At 34.1% G+C, this 15,285-nt stretch overlaps 1 protein-coding gene across 1 annotated transcript in view; it reads right to left on the reverse strand.

Moving 5' to 3' along the window:
• The window catches only part of SPAST (spastin), a 54,148-nt gene that overhangs the window by 15,845 nt on the left and 23,018 nt on the right, over nucleotides 1–15,285 (reverse strand). Inside the window, 9 exon segments of the mRNA XM_034659679.1 lie at nucleotides 1,063–1,142; nucleotides 1,293–1,384; nucleotides 1,625–1,700; nucleotides 3,052–3,123; nucleotides 4,145–4,219; nucleotides 7,566–7,659; nucleotides 7,936–8,069; nucleotides 8,680–8,867; nucleotides 13,223–13,321. Coding sequence (XP_034515570.1) covers nucleotides 1,063–1,142; nucleotides 1,293–1,384; nucleotides 1,625–1,700; nucleotides 3,052–3,123; nucleotides 4,145–4,219; nucleotides 7,566–7,659; nucleotides 7,936–8,069; nucleotides 8,680–8,867; nucleotides 13,223–13,321 — 910 coding nt within the window.

Here is a 15,285-nt window from a genome sequence, read left to right on the forward strand (position 1 = left end):
AATTAAATTTATGATCAAATATCTTTCCATGAAATAAAATAATGTAATGAAAAAAAAGTCTCCTAATAAAACAAGAACTCAATGAGATGTAAGGACTCAAGGCAATGACTTACAAAAGTTCAAGGAAATAAGACAAAAGAAGATGAAAAAACAGGATTGCAGAGATCAGAAAAGCAATGAAAATGAAGAAGAAAACCACCACAGACATAGAGGTTACAAAAGTAATAGCACGAAAATTAGATACAAACCCAGTAAGCAATAAGGACAACAAACAAGAAAAAAAACAAAACAAAAAAAGACCTAAGAGTTAAAAAGGATTAGAAAGGAAGTTAAAGATATGGAAGACAAAAAGATGCAACATAATGCATAAACTGTGTGTGAAAGAAAAAAACCAGAAGAATTAGGGAAAAAAAAATTAAAGATGGTATTCAAAATAACTTTCCTAAAACAGAAGAGGTTTCAAACTATCAATTTAAACTAACACCAAATCCCAGAAAAAATAAAGACAGATCAACAATTATATCCAGTAAAAAGAAAAAATATCAAGTTAATCCACAAATGTGAATAAAAGCAGGCTGGCTTCAGACTTTTACACTGCAACATTTAATCCTAGAAACAATGGGACAATGTAATCAATTCCTCAGGAAAATAAAGGGAGGCCCAAGAATTTTATGCTGAGTCAAACTGTCCTCCTAGTAGGAAGGGAATAAATTTGTTCAATCACACAAGAACACAGAACACAGTTCCTATGAATCCTGCTTTTACTGGCTTCTCATGAAGCCCAGTAAAAGGGACTAAGAATCAATTCTGGAGTTTTAAAATAATTTAATCCTAATCAGAATAAGCAAGTTGGCTGTAACTACAGAGTGTAAACTAGTTTTTGTGGGATCATGGTGGTTCTGTCTTCAAAATCTGTAGTAATTAATAAGAGGCCGAAGGATGAATACAAGGAGGAAAAAAATTAGTCTGCAAATTAAGAGTGAAGGAAATAAGAGATATGTGAGATGAACACAGGAATAAATACATCTGTAACTGATGTGTGTTTCCACATAATCTCCCTACCTGAGAACAGCCTCATCAAGCTCTTGTGGCCTGTTAGTTGCACCCATTACAAGCACTCTGTCATCTCCAGCAGATTGTACCTATAAGCCAAAAAAATTTTTCAGTACTTTTAGATAGAGTAATAACAAAAACATGATAAAAGTATCTGTATTTCTAAATTTGGGTCATTTAATAGGAAAATATATACACTAAAATACTATCACCTTAAAAATACCATAATCAGTACTTACACCATCAAATTCTATTAGAAATTCAGTTTTTAGACGTCTACTAGCATCATGTTCTCCTTCTCTTCTTTCACACAGAAGGCTATCAACTTCATCTAAAGGAAATACAAGGATAAGACTTTAATTAAAAGCCAAGCTATATAAGTCATCTGAGATTAATCTAGTTTATTACTTAAGTTATTAATATCCTGGGTCCTACTCAATTCATTAGTGTTTAACTTTGCACTTCTTTAAAACTTTTTCCTTCTGAGTACTCTTTCCAATCATACCTCTCAAATTTGGAAAGGGGAAATTCATAAATACTCAACTAACTTAGTTATAAAACATGTTCTTACCTATAAAAATTATAGAAGGCTGAAGTTCTCGAGCCACAGCAAAAAGAGCTCTCACCAATTTCTCTCCTTCTCCCACCTGAAATGAGGCATTATACATTATAATACACAGAAAATGCACCATTATTCCAGCTGCTTAAATTTCATGATTGAAAACCTAGAACCTAGGAATTCACTTTCCTTTCTTTGCAACAGTCAAAGATTTGGTTTAGGGAATTGGTGGGGAGGAGGGCTACTGAATTGTCTCTTATAATAAAAAAAATAGACTATTATTTAATACAGTCTGATAAGTACTTTATTATTATTATTATTATTTATTTTTTGGGTGGGTGCTGAAACCTGGATCTGGCCTGGTAAATACTTTTAAAAAATGAAATATATCTCTGTTCTGCTTGACCTTGCATTCCTAAGACTTGAGAATGAAGTAGCTATTAAGGGTATAACTAGTGGGAAAATGGGATATTAGGGGAAAGAAAGAGATACTGTACATATTTCTTAAGCCCTCAGTTGTAGGGTATATTCATAAAACCAGATATGCTGGAAAGTGCTCTCCTAAACTAAACTTACTTAAATTCATTCTCACCACTATCACTGTTGATAAGTATAAAAATATTTCTAGGTAGCCGAAGAGGTCTATGAACACCCCTTGAAATATTCCAGGTGCTGAGACACTACTAAAACCATTCTATGCACTAAAAGCATCTAATGAAAGGGGCATGAGGTTTGGAGTAATCTACTGTAAAATCCTCCACCCTCTAGGTGGCATCTATTTTTTTAATTGAAAATTTCATTAAAGAAAAAAAAGAATAGCCTCAGATTTAGAATCATCAAAACAAATATTCACAGAGCTAGAAGGAACTACAGGAGATCACCTCTTACAACATCAACACTTCATAAATGAAGTGAGGCCTAAAAGTGGTATTGTCTTAAGGCCAGCTCTATACCCAAAAGTTAGGCTGGAATTCCTCTCCCCAAACTTCCAAGACAGTGTTTTCCAGTGTATAATGTTGGGTACACCTATTTTAATAAGAATTTTACTTATAAAACTTCACATAGAAAGTAAAATTTAACCAAGAAAAGAGGTATCATTTTACAGTTACTTTTAATTATTTACAAAAATGAGAACCCTGCCAATACCTGATCTTGGACTTCTAGTCTTCAAAACTGTAAGACAATAAATTTCTGTTGTGTAAGCCAGCCAGCTTATGGTTTTTCCCATACAGCCCCAGCAAACTAAAACAGCATTTGACAGCACAATTCTAACTTTAAAAGAGCTCAACTTTCTATTTTGAAGAATGATTGATTTTCGTCATATCTGAATACAGATATAAAATTCAAAAATATTCTTTGTGTAATGTTATTAGCATTTACACTTCGTAAAATTTAGACAATAACATAAAACATGACAATATTAGAAAAGGAACACTCACATATTTTGAAGTTAAACTTGCAGCACTTATATTAAAGAAGGTTGCATTAGATTCGGCAGCTACCGCTTTGGCCTTAAAAATCACAAGGGCAAATATTACATTAGTTCAATATCTTCCTTTAAAAAGATAATATTTGATCAATTTAAACACTAGCAAAGATTTTCCAAAAATATAAAGTATGACACAATTCCTGACATATAGCAGGCAATCAGTGTGTTTCCTTCTCAGCAAAGAGGAAAAGGTCTAGGAAGAGCTTTGCTTCTTTCCATCTCTTTATCTTTTCTAAGGGGGAATACATAAGGAGAGGTTAAAAAAGGGTGTTACTTTCTTCTTAATTATGAAAAGGTAACTGTTTGGAGAGAGATAAACAGCTAAACTCTTCTCCTCTTTACTTTTCCCCTCTAGAAGAGCTATGCAGGAGAAAGAGGTATCCAGATCCCAGTATAAACTTGGGCAAAAGGATACTGAAAAAAAATCTGTTATATGTCAATTATACTTCAATAAAAAAGAAGGAAAGAAAAAAGTATATTATGTGATTATTTAAATAAAGCTGTTAAGATAGTAAAAATAAAAACAAAACAAAAAACTAACAGGGTTAGAAAGATACCCAATATAGTAAGGTAAGCTCTTCTGAAGTAAAAATATTATTTAACTTGGGTAAATAATGAAAAATACACTGTTAAATTTAACCAGCCCAAAACATCCTACTGAAGATAACATATTTGGTTTTCCATTTATTTCATCATCGAAAATATGTTTAAAAACTTAAGTGTATTCTAGCAAAAAGCAAATCATAAAAATAATCAACTCGGGGACAGTGTAAAGTTTCTTTTTTTCATATTACTATTTCTAACTATCTAAATAGAACATTCAAGGGGCACCTGGGTGGCTCAGTTGGTTAAGCGTCTGCCTTGGGCTTGGGTCATGATACCAGGGTCCTGGGATAGAGCCCCTCGTTCGGTTCCCTGCTCAGTGGGGAGTTTGCTTCTTCCTCTCCTGCCTCTCTCCCTCACTTGTGCTTGCTCTCTCTCTCAAATAAATAAAATTTCAAAAAAAAAATAAAAGAACTTTCAAATTTTAAAAGAATTCTTACCAGCATTGTTTTCCCATTTCCAGGTGGACCAAAGAGTAACAATCCTCTGGCAGGAGCTCTAAGCCCTGTGAACAACTAACAACATATAGTTTAGTTTACAACTATGATTTTGGAGACATTTTTTCCCAGACATTTTAAGTAGTGTCATCTAAAAAGCACCATTTTTCTGTAGCATCTTCCCAAACAGAAATTGTCAGAGCTCTAAAGAGAACACATAATCAATAAATTGGTATAATTATTAAAAACAGAAAAAAAATAATTTAAAAATTCTCACTGAAAATGAAAGCAAATTGGTTAAACAAGACATACTGAACATAGGTATGCTTCTCTACTTCCTTGGAAATCTCACCAAAATAACAGTAAATGAATAAAGAAAATATAAATCTTCATAATAAAAAGAATAAGAAAGGAGACAATAGAAGACACAGTAAATTTTTGTAGAAGGAGAAATGACAAAGTGTGGTAAATTCTTGAGCACATCTGAGGGAGCTAAAACCCAAGCACTGCTTATGAAGGGAAACGTAGGATAAAAACAGCAAGTGGGTATGAACAAAAATCCTGCGAAAGCTCAGGAAGTGGAGACATGATGTATCAGAGAAAGCAGCAGGAAGGCAGACAGCCAAAAACTGAGGAACTGGCTGAAAGTTTATATGAGGAATAACTGAACTCATGTGCCTGTCCCCTACACCAAAATCATTCAGGCAAGTAATCCTCTTCCACAAACAAAGGAAGAAGTTTTGTTCTTTAGAGATATTAAACCAGACTCTCCAGACACAGAGACATGAGGCATGGCAGGCAATCAAGAGTGAAGCACGAGATTCATACCACTTTGCTTAATAGTGAAGGTGCACATATTTTTAAGTTGAACCATATGAAATGGCTGATATTCAACTTTTTAAAAAATATTTTTTTTTCAGATTTACGATAACTGAATGGAAAGTACAGAGTTCCCACATAACTCCTTACCTCCTCAATTTCCTCTAATATTAACATCTTACCTTAGTGTGGTACATTTATTACAACTGATTAATCAATATTATTAACTGAAGTCCATAGTTTTCATTAGAGTTAACAATTTGTGTCATGTATCCATCATTACAGAATCATACAGAATAGTGTCACTGCCCTAAAGAATCCCCTGTGCTCCATCTATTCATCCCTCCTTCTTCCCCACAAGGGAACCACTATTCTTTTTAACTTTCTCCAGTTTTGCCATTCCAGAATGTCATACAGTTGGGATCATACAGTATTAGTTCTTGCAGACTGGCTTCTTTAACAACACGCATTTAAGGTTCCTCTGCATATTTCTAAGGCTTGATAGCTCATTTCTTTTTAGTGCTGAATAGTATTTCATTATATAGATATACCAAGTTTATCCATTTATCTATTGAAGAGTATCTCAGTGGCACCCAAGTTTGGGAAATTACAAATAAAGTTGCTATAAACATCTGTGTGTAGGTTTTTTTAAATGGGGATACATTTTTTTACTCATTTTGGTAAATATTAAGGAACATAACTGCTGGGTAGCATGGTAAGAGTATGTTTAGTTTTTTAAGAAAGTGTCAAACTGTCTTCTAAGGCAGCTGTAGCATTTTGCCTTTTCCTCAGTGATGAGTGAGAGTCCCCGCTGCTCCACATCTTTACCAGCATTTGGTGCTGTGAGTGTTCGGGATTTTAGCCATCTTAGCAAGTATGTGGTGGAATCTTACTGTTGTTTAACTTGCAATTCCCTAATGATGAATGATGTTGAGCATCATTTTTTCAAATGCTTGTTTGTCATCTGTGTATCTTCTTTAGTAAGGTGTCTATTCAGATCTTTGGCCCACATTTTAATTGGGTCATTTGTTTTCTTACTGTTCAGTTTTTAAAAGTTCTTTGTATATTTTTGGATACCAGTCCTTTATCAAATAATGTTTTACAAAGATTTTCTCCTTGTCTGTGGCTTGTCTTCTCATTCTCTTAACAATGTCTTTCACAGAAAAGTTTTTAATTTTCATGAAGTTCAACCTAACAAGTTTTCCTTTCAATGGTCACGTTTTTGGTATTGTATCTAATGAGCCATCCTCGCACCAAAGACCACCTAGATTTTCTCCTATGTTATCTTGCAGGAGTTTTATAGTTAACCTTTTACACTTAGGTCTGTGACCAATTTTGAATTATTTTTTGTGAAAGGTGTAAAGTACATGTCTAGAATTTTTTTGCACATGGATGTCTAGCTGTTCCAGCACCGTTTGTGGAAAATATTATCTTTTCTCCATCAAATTGCTTTTGTGCCTTTGTCGAATGATAGTACTCACGTCTCTGTATTTCTGGGCTCTCTATTCTAGTCTATTGATCTATTTGTCTATTCTTTCACAAAAGACACATTTTCTTGATTACTGTCACATTTTTTGGTTTTTAAAATTTTCCAGCTTTACTGAGATATAACTGACACAACATTGTGTAATTTTAACATGTACAGTATGATTTGGTACACATAAATTGCAAAAAATATTCACCACAATAAGGTTAACACATCCTTCACCTCACATAATTACCATTTTGTTTTTCTTGTTGTTATGATGAGAACAAACAAACAAAACAGAAACATAATCATAAAAACAGAGCAAACTGGTGGTTGCCAGAGGGGAAGGGGTTAAGGGGGTGAGAAAAATAGGTGAAGGGAATTAAGAGGTACAAGCTTCCAGTTACAAAATAAATAAGTCATGGGGATGAAAAGTACAGCATGGGAACTACAGTCAATAATATTGCAATAACATTGTATGGTGACAGATGGTAACTATACTTATAGTGAGCATAGCTTAATGTTGAGAATTGTCAAATCACTATGTTGTACACCTGAAACTCATATAACACTGTATTTCAACTATACTTTGATAAAGAAAAAAAGGTCTTCAAACTTAAGCTTAATAATTTTATCTTAACTTCCCTTTTCTCCAGTATGATTTCAGTCTCTTAATTTTAAATCCCTCTTACCTTGAGGTAAAAATTATTTTCTGTTAACCTACTTCCTCTCTAAATGTTAAAAATGGATTGGTTATTAGGAACCTTTATACTCATTTTCCTCTCTTATAATAACCAGTCAACATCAATTGCGAGTGCCTGGGTGGCTCAGTTGGTTAAGCAACTGCCTTTGGCTCAGGTCGTGAGTCTAGAGTCCCAGGATCAAGTCCCACATTGGGCTCCCTGCTCAGCAGGAAGTCTGCTTCTCCCTTTGACCTTCCCTCCTCTCATACTCTCTCTCTCTCTCAAATAAATAAATAAAAGTAAAAACAAAACATCAATTGCTAATTTTTTTTCTTTTTAAAAACATCAAATTATATGAATTAATCATTCTAGCATAGCTCACACATTTCTTTACTGCTAATATGGATTCAGTAATGAATGATGTTATAGGAAAATGATAATATAAAGTGCATACCTCAGGCCTCAGAGAAGGAAGAATAACAATTTCTTGCAAGGCTTGTTTTGCCAACTCTTGCCCAGCTATATCATCAAATTTAACAGCTGTTCCACTGAGAAATAGAATTTCAGTTAGCTCCACAACAAAATATGCTTCAGTTATTATAATATGAAGTCTAAACTCTACGAAATAAAATTTTTATGTTAACTGTGAAATTATAATTAAATCAGGAAACCAATGGTTTGCTACATTTGCAGTAACTGAAAACCATCATAAAAATTAAATATGTATATTAAACAAGGTATGATCTATTTTATTCATGATATATTGTATAAATAAATGCAAAACTAAAACCTATTAATAAAACACTTTAGATGGCAAAACTTACTTGTCCACAATTTCATTCATTATAAGGTTAGCAAGGTTGCTGTCCACATTCCTAAAATTCTTCAAGTCTTTCTTTTTACGAGCAGCAGTTGTAGGGGTAGAAGGTTTATTCGTTCTATTTGTTTTTGGTGTACTCTTAAAGGACACAAAATTGTAATGTAAAAATACAACCTAACATTAACACTTTTCTTAAGTGAGTTAACCTTAAAGTTCACAGAATTAAAAGTTTAAAAATAGGAAAAGGATACAAAAAACCAAAAACTGTATATTTACTCCACGGTAAAATGGTATTCACTACAAAACTATATTTGGCATGAAGCGGGTTTACAGAGGATTCCATCCAGAGAGATTTAGGTACCATAAAATAAAAAGGCCCTATGACAATTCAGTCATATAATGTTGATTGTTAGAATTATAACAAAACTATGTTTAATGTTATAAAACATTTATATAAATTTAAACAAAAGAATAACAAATTTAAAATTATAAGCATTATATAAAATAGACTACACAAGCAACTTACTACAAAATACCTAATTAGGTCTAAAGGAAGTTAAAATGAGATTTGCTTTTAAATAGCAAGTTATCCTTGTAGATTTAAAAAAAAGACTACATTCAACTTTGTAGAAACTTATCGGTTCTCCAAGATATTATAAAGTGCTTGTAATAATCTTCAGCAAGCATATCATGTTCGAAATCTTCTATTTGAAAAAGCACAGCAATTAAAGTTACCGTCTTCAAATACCTTATGAGTTCCAGCTGTGGGAGCAGGTCCCTGTCTCACTCCAGAAACCATGGATAACCCACTACAACTAGGTGCTCTGTGGTGGCCTGACAGACCTGTGGATCCAGTCTTCATAACTGTTTTTGAACGAGGCAGTGAATTACTAGTGTGTGTTAAGGGATCTTTTCTTTTTGGAACAGCTCCACTTTCTATCAAGGAAAAAGTAAAATCATCATGGTTAGAAAACTGTGGCTAAACATTATAAAATAAAGACGGATACAAATTTGTAAAACTAAGCTAATACTTTTTTTTTTACATTAGCATATTTCAAAGTAAGATTTCATTTAGAATATCAAGTAGGATGTTCACTGGGATTATCACTTGGTGGACAAGATTATGGTTATTTAGTTTTACCTTTTCCTGATGTATATTCTAATTTTCTTATAAGGAATATGTATTTGTAATAAGAAGAAACACGTTCATTTGCGGGGACAGGGGAGAATATAAAAAGATTCCCAAATGAAGTTGCCAAATATTCAAGCAACAAAATGCAGTAAAGGCATTAGCTTTCTCTTGTTACAGAGCTGGGGCAGGGGAAAGCACTGCATTACCTTGGTTTCAAACTTTTAAGACTGTAAAATAGTATGAAATTCCACAGTCTGTGTCCACCAAAACAGTTTCTAGAAATCATCAATTTTTAATTTAAAGGATATAAAGATGTGGGTTTTAATATGCCAAGTATTCTCTGTGCTATATATACGTAAATAAACACATATGAAACATCATCAAACAAGCCTAAAAGGTTACCTGACCTAACTATACTGCACTTCTGCATAAATTATAGGCTTTCAAATGTTCAAATCTCACTGCTTCCAATATTTTTATATTCCATAACAGACATCAGTTTACTAATAACAATGTTTACAGTAAAAACAAATGTTAAATGGTAAGCAAATAATAGCCTACAGAAAAGACAAAAATCTTATGTGTCATCAAGTTCTTTAAGGTGTTTTAAGGAAACTCAAAGGAAGAGAACTTCAGAGTAGAGCAAGGTGATTAAGAATTTTTTCCCATAAACAAATTAAAAGTTCTGAACCATATGTTCAAGGAACTAATGGATAGCAACCCTAAAGGAAAAAGCAGGAAAGCAATCTAGAAAAGGGAATAACAATAAGCAAAAGCAAAGACATGAAAAAGAGCAAAATCTGTCTAGGCTGAAGATAAAGATCATTCACCTCAGAGGAAAAAAAGGAAAGTGGAAAAGAATTTCTTCAGACGGTAAACATACAGTCCTGAGTCTATAAGTGAATAGGAATTTCCAGGTAGAACTATGAGAATGATAGGAGACTTTTCATTAAAAATAACAGAAGTCAGCAGGCAATGGAGTATGTTCAAAATGCTGTAGGAAGAAAAAGAGGGTTAACCTTTATCAATGTTATATCCTGGTAACCTGTCACGTAAGAATGAGCGTATTCTGGACATTAGAAAGACTAAGAAAGTTTACTATCTACAAACTTGCATTGAAAGAATTACTAAAGAAGGTCTTTTGGTTAAAAAGCAAACAAAGAAATAAGGAATCTGTGAGAAGGAAAATCTCAAAAAAGAAAGCATAATAAGAATATACTATTTGGTTTTGGGTAAATAGTACTAAGTCATAATAATGTTAAATTTGATTTTTCAATATAGCTAAAAATAGTGATATTTATGTATCAGGAGATGAAGGGTAATTTGGCATAGGAATTAAACCTTTCACCTGAATAAGAAGTCAATACATATCTAAAACTGTTCAATCAGTAATACCAATTTAAGTATAATATCTGGAAATATAGTAGGAAACAAAAGAAAAAATAGCAAGAGTTAGACATTGTATGAGGAGCCAGCCTGGGGGTGAAGGCTGGAAGAGAGAAGACATGGGAAGAGGAATACTGTTTTTCTTTACAAGCCTTTCAGTATTTGTTTTTTCATCAACACTTTAAGGTATGATCTATGAATAATAAATTGCATCCATTTAAAATGTACAATTTGATGAGTTTATAAAGATATATTTAAAGATGAAACAGCCACTAAAATCAAGATATGAAATATTTCCACCATAGCCAAAAGTTTTCTTGTATTCATTTGCACTCCGTCCCTTATTGCCCCTGGCCCTAGGCAATCACTAATCTGCTTTCTGACAATGTAGGAGTCACCTGATTTAGTAATTTCTATTGACCTAGGTTCAAGATCACTGAAGTTTCCATTGACATCTCCAATCTCCTGCTGAGGTTATCTAGTAAATTTTTTTATTTCACCAATTGTACTTTTCAACTTTAGAACTTCCCATTCTTTTTATTGTGTAGTTTATGTTATGTGCTAAGATTGCAGGTTTGTTAACTGATGCCCTATTTTCTTTTAATTCTTTGAACATATTTATAATAGCTGTTTTGAAGTCTTTGCTACATCAACATCTGGGCCCAGTCAAGAGTCAGCTTCTAATGACTAATTCTGTTCTTGAATAATGGTCACACTTTCTCATTTCTTTGCATGTCCAGTAATTTGGAGTTGAAAACTGGACGTTGTAGATGACACACTGAAGTAGTAAGTGGACTTTGGCGTAACTATTTCCTAAGAGAGATGAAGTAACTCATCCAAGTGAAATATCACACAATATTCCAGATGTGGGTGACACTAGTAAAACAGGCCTGGAGTGAGCCAGCTCACTGACTAGGGCTCAATGGGTATCAATTACCAGTACTGCAAAAATTAGCTGTGCAGTCAGTATGTTCCCCGCAACAAGAAAACAGAATAGGACAGATAACAGGGATTTAAAATAAGATAGGTTGTTTTTTTTTAACATAGGTCCCAGGAGGAGAACGTTCTGCATGTCAAAACAAAACCACAGGATCTCATATGTGGAATGACGTGGAAGAGAAGCAAGATAACAAAGGAAAGGCATACTAGCTCTGCACGGCTAGGAAATTTTTGCTATTTACCTTGATAGGATTATTAGGATCTCAAATTTATATCTTGGAAACTTAATTATTTACACGTGGTGCATTATTACACTTTTTTTAAGTTCCTTATGGAAATGTCAGCTCTTCACATCTGTGCTGACAGAATCAGGCAAAATATTTATTTCTATACTAAAGATGGTGTTTTAAATCACGTACAGGAAGGAATAGGAAAAGGAATATAATCAATGATATGGGGCTCTGTACTGGCAGATGAAACCAAAGTAAGAACTTCTTAAGAGGTAAAGCCAGAAGGGAAAGATTTGATGACCTATTGTCTCCAGTCCATAGAAATCCACTTACCATAATTCTTCTCTATTGAAGTCTTGAAAGTTTTGGATTACATATGAATAAAGAAGGCAGTTGTTTTATAGTCTAAACTAAGGATTTTCTGTTACAAATTGAACAAAGAAATATTTACTTTAATAAAATTTAAGCCCTGAACATGAAACTAAGGCTGAAAAAATCATCAATAAAACTAGCCAGGATGTCAGAGAACTTAAGAAATGAAGATTCCTCTCCCTGCCAAGCAAAACAAAAAACCACGTTATCTTCTGTAAGAGTTGATACCCAAAAGTTCATGGAAAACAAATTTTAACCCACAGTAAATTAACAGTATTCTAATGTGCGCTCGCTTCAGCAGCACATATACTAAAATAGTATTCTAATGTTTCTCCTCACTAGCTAAACTCAAGCTTCAAATTTTTCCTAACGGGTACTATGATAAAACAATCATGTGTAGTATATATGAAAACTGCTGTGCAATTAAAATTGATATATAACAAAGAGAAATTAAAATTTTTGTCTTGGGGCACCTGGGTGGCTAAGTCAGTTAAGTGCCTGCCTTTGGCTCAGGTCATGTTCTCAGGGTCCTGGGATCAAGCCCCACATGGACCTCCCTGCTGAGCAGGGAGCCTGCTTTTCCCTCTCCATCTACCTGCTACTCCCCCTGCTTGTTTTCTCCCTCTCTCTCTCAGTCTTTTTTTTTTTTTTAAAGATTTTATTTATTTATTTGACAGAGAGAGAGAGAGAACCAGTGAGAGAAGGAACACAAGCAGGGGGAGTGGGAGAGGAAGATGCAGGCTCCCAAAGGAGGAGCCCAATGTGGAGCTCGATCCCATAACGCCAGGATCACGCCCTGAGCCGAAGGCAGATGCTTAACGACTGAGCCACCCAGGCATCCCAAATAAATAGTCTTTAAAAAAAAAATTTCTGCCTTAAAAAACACTACTTCATAAAAACTTGGTACAGGTATGCATGAAAAAAACCACAAATGCTGAAAATACAATAGAAACAAAAGAATATTTTAATAATTTAGAAAAATGAACCTTTATATTTTATAATCCCAAAAATGGGAGGTTGCAAAATAAGCAAATAAAGCATGTTGAGAATGGTTATATCTGTTACATATTTATACACCATGAATGATAGGGACACTGTATTTTCCACACAGCGCTGTGAAAACAAAAGCCAACCAAATCTACCATTACAGAATCAAATCAATATCAGGTTACGCAGGACTCTACTCTGCATGCAAGCTTTATTATTTTACATGTTAGTTAACCTAAACCCACCTGACTGGAGATGTCCGTTGCGGCATGTCAAGTTAGTACTGTCATTATTATAGACATCCGTTTGTGACTTGGAAAATTGCAAAACTGGTTGCAGCTTCTCTATGCAACAGAGGGGGGTAGAAAAGAACAAAATAAACAAAAAGAAAAAAATACATAATGAAAAAATAAGATGTCCATGTGAAAATAAAAAATAATTCAAAGTGTTAGAAGATGAAGGGTTTGGTATTTATATAAAATTTTCTTATAAATACAGTTAGTAAAAACTCAGATGTTAAAATAGCAACAGAAATTCACAACTGATTGGCTATGTTCAAAATATGCTTTATTTAGGTTTGGTAGCTTGAGGCAGTTTCATATCACTATTATCACCAGCAAATATATTCTGAGTATCTAACATATCCACGTCATTATGTAGAGAGAACGGCATGGAGACAAAAAAAATGAATATGATTTTTATCATCCAGATCTTATTAAATATGGTTGGTCACTTACAACACAAATACATTTTTAAAAAAAGACTGTATAGAACAAAAGAAAGAAAGTTGAAAAGGCTTTACAGAAAAAGTGGCTGTGAGTTGGCTAGGATTTGAAAAGATAAAAAGAAAGGACATTCCAGGAAAGAAAAACAGCACTTAAAAAATGACATAGAGGGGGGGCGCCTGGGTGGCACAGCGGTTAAGCGTCTGCCTTCGGCTCAGGGCGTGGTTCCAGCGTTATGGGATCGAGCCCCACATCAGGCTCCTCCGCTATGAGCCTGCTTCTTCCTCTCCCACTCCCCCTGCTTGTGTTCCCCCTCTCGCTGGCTGTCTCTATCTCTGTCAAATAAATAAATAAAATCTTTAAAAAAAAAAAAAATGACATAGAGGGAAATTATAAGGAATGTCTAAGAAATGCCATATTTAGCTACATGTTAATATGTCAGGCAAAAAATAAAGGCAATAGAGAAAATGGGAATTAGTATGCTACAGAACAGTACCATTTGTTTAAATACACACATTTGCATGCCTGTATACATGAAGGTTATCCCTAAAAAGGACCCAGAGAAATGTAATAGCAGCTGCCTCTGGGGAGGGGAAATGAGTGGCTGGGACATAGTATGGGACGGATACTCTTCATAATACTGTAGCATGTCCTTTTATTACCTATTTCTGTAATTAATCAGAGATTTAAGAGGATTACTTCAACTCTACCCTCACTTTAAAAAACAAATCCTCTCTCAAGATCCAGGTCTGTATGTCCAGCACCTGAAGCCCAAGAGCACAGCAGTTTGAGCTATCTTGTCCCTCTACATTACTGCTGCACTCTTTCCCTGTTCAAGTCACCCATACTGCTATTTGACAAATACCCTGCTCCACCACTTACTAGTATGAACTTACTTGAGCCTCAGTCTTCTGAGGGGCTCAAGAATTAAATAAAATAATAATATAGAGTACCTGTTCTGTGCCCCTATTCAAAATAGGGGCCCAATGTTTATCACATTTATTTTGTTGCAGTACTCCAAGCTGTCATACTGATTCTTTTCTTTGGTTCTGGGAAGTCAATGAACACGTGCAAAAATGTAGCACATATATACGAACTCTCCTGAACTTTCATTTCTAAGGTCAGACAAACAGACGCCATGCTCGGTTTATGGTACAACCGCACATGCCTTTGGGACAGGTTAAATAGCAGCTACCCTTTCTGCACAAAGCACAGAGTACTGAACAGCTTTTGTATCCTAGAACTGGCTGATACAATATACCTTGGAGCTTTTGTTGTTGTTGTTAGTTAACAGATAGGTCATCTGATTTTTCTCAACGATAATACTCTTCACCATACTGAGAAAGAAACCATTTATATCGGTAATAGACATAAATTAGAAAAAAAAAACCCCTGATTTGTAAATGTCTTCTTTATCAATTAACATTCTCTCCAACGAAATGTAAGAAAAAGATCACAAACATTCATTACATAGTAAAAGTAAACAAACTAAATCCTTCATTTTGATAACTAATAACTAGGAATACAAAGGCACAGAAGTTGTTTTGGTGTGTAAGGTTTACATTTACATGTGTGGAAACACC

This window comes from Ailuropoda melanoleuca, chromosome 4 (assembly GCF_002007445.2).
Source record: "Ailuropoda melanoleuca isolate Jingjing chromosome 4, ASM200744v2, whole genome shotgun sequence".
NCBI classification, from domain to species: domain Eukaryota; kingdom Metazoa; phylum Chordata; class Mammalia; order Carnivora; family Ursidae; genus Ailuropoda; species Ailuropoda melanoleuca.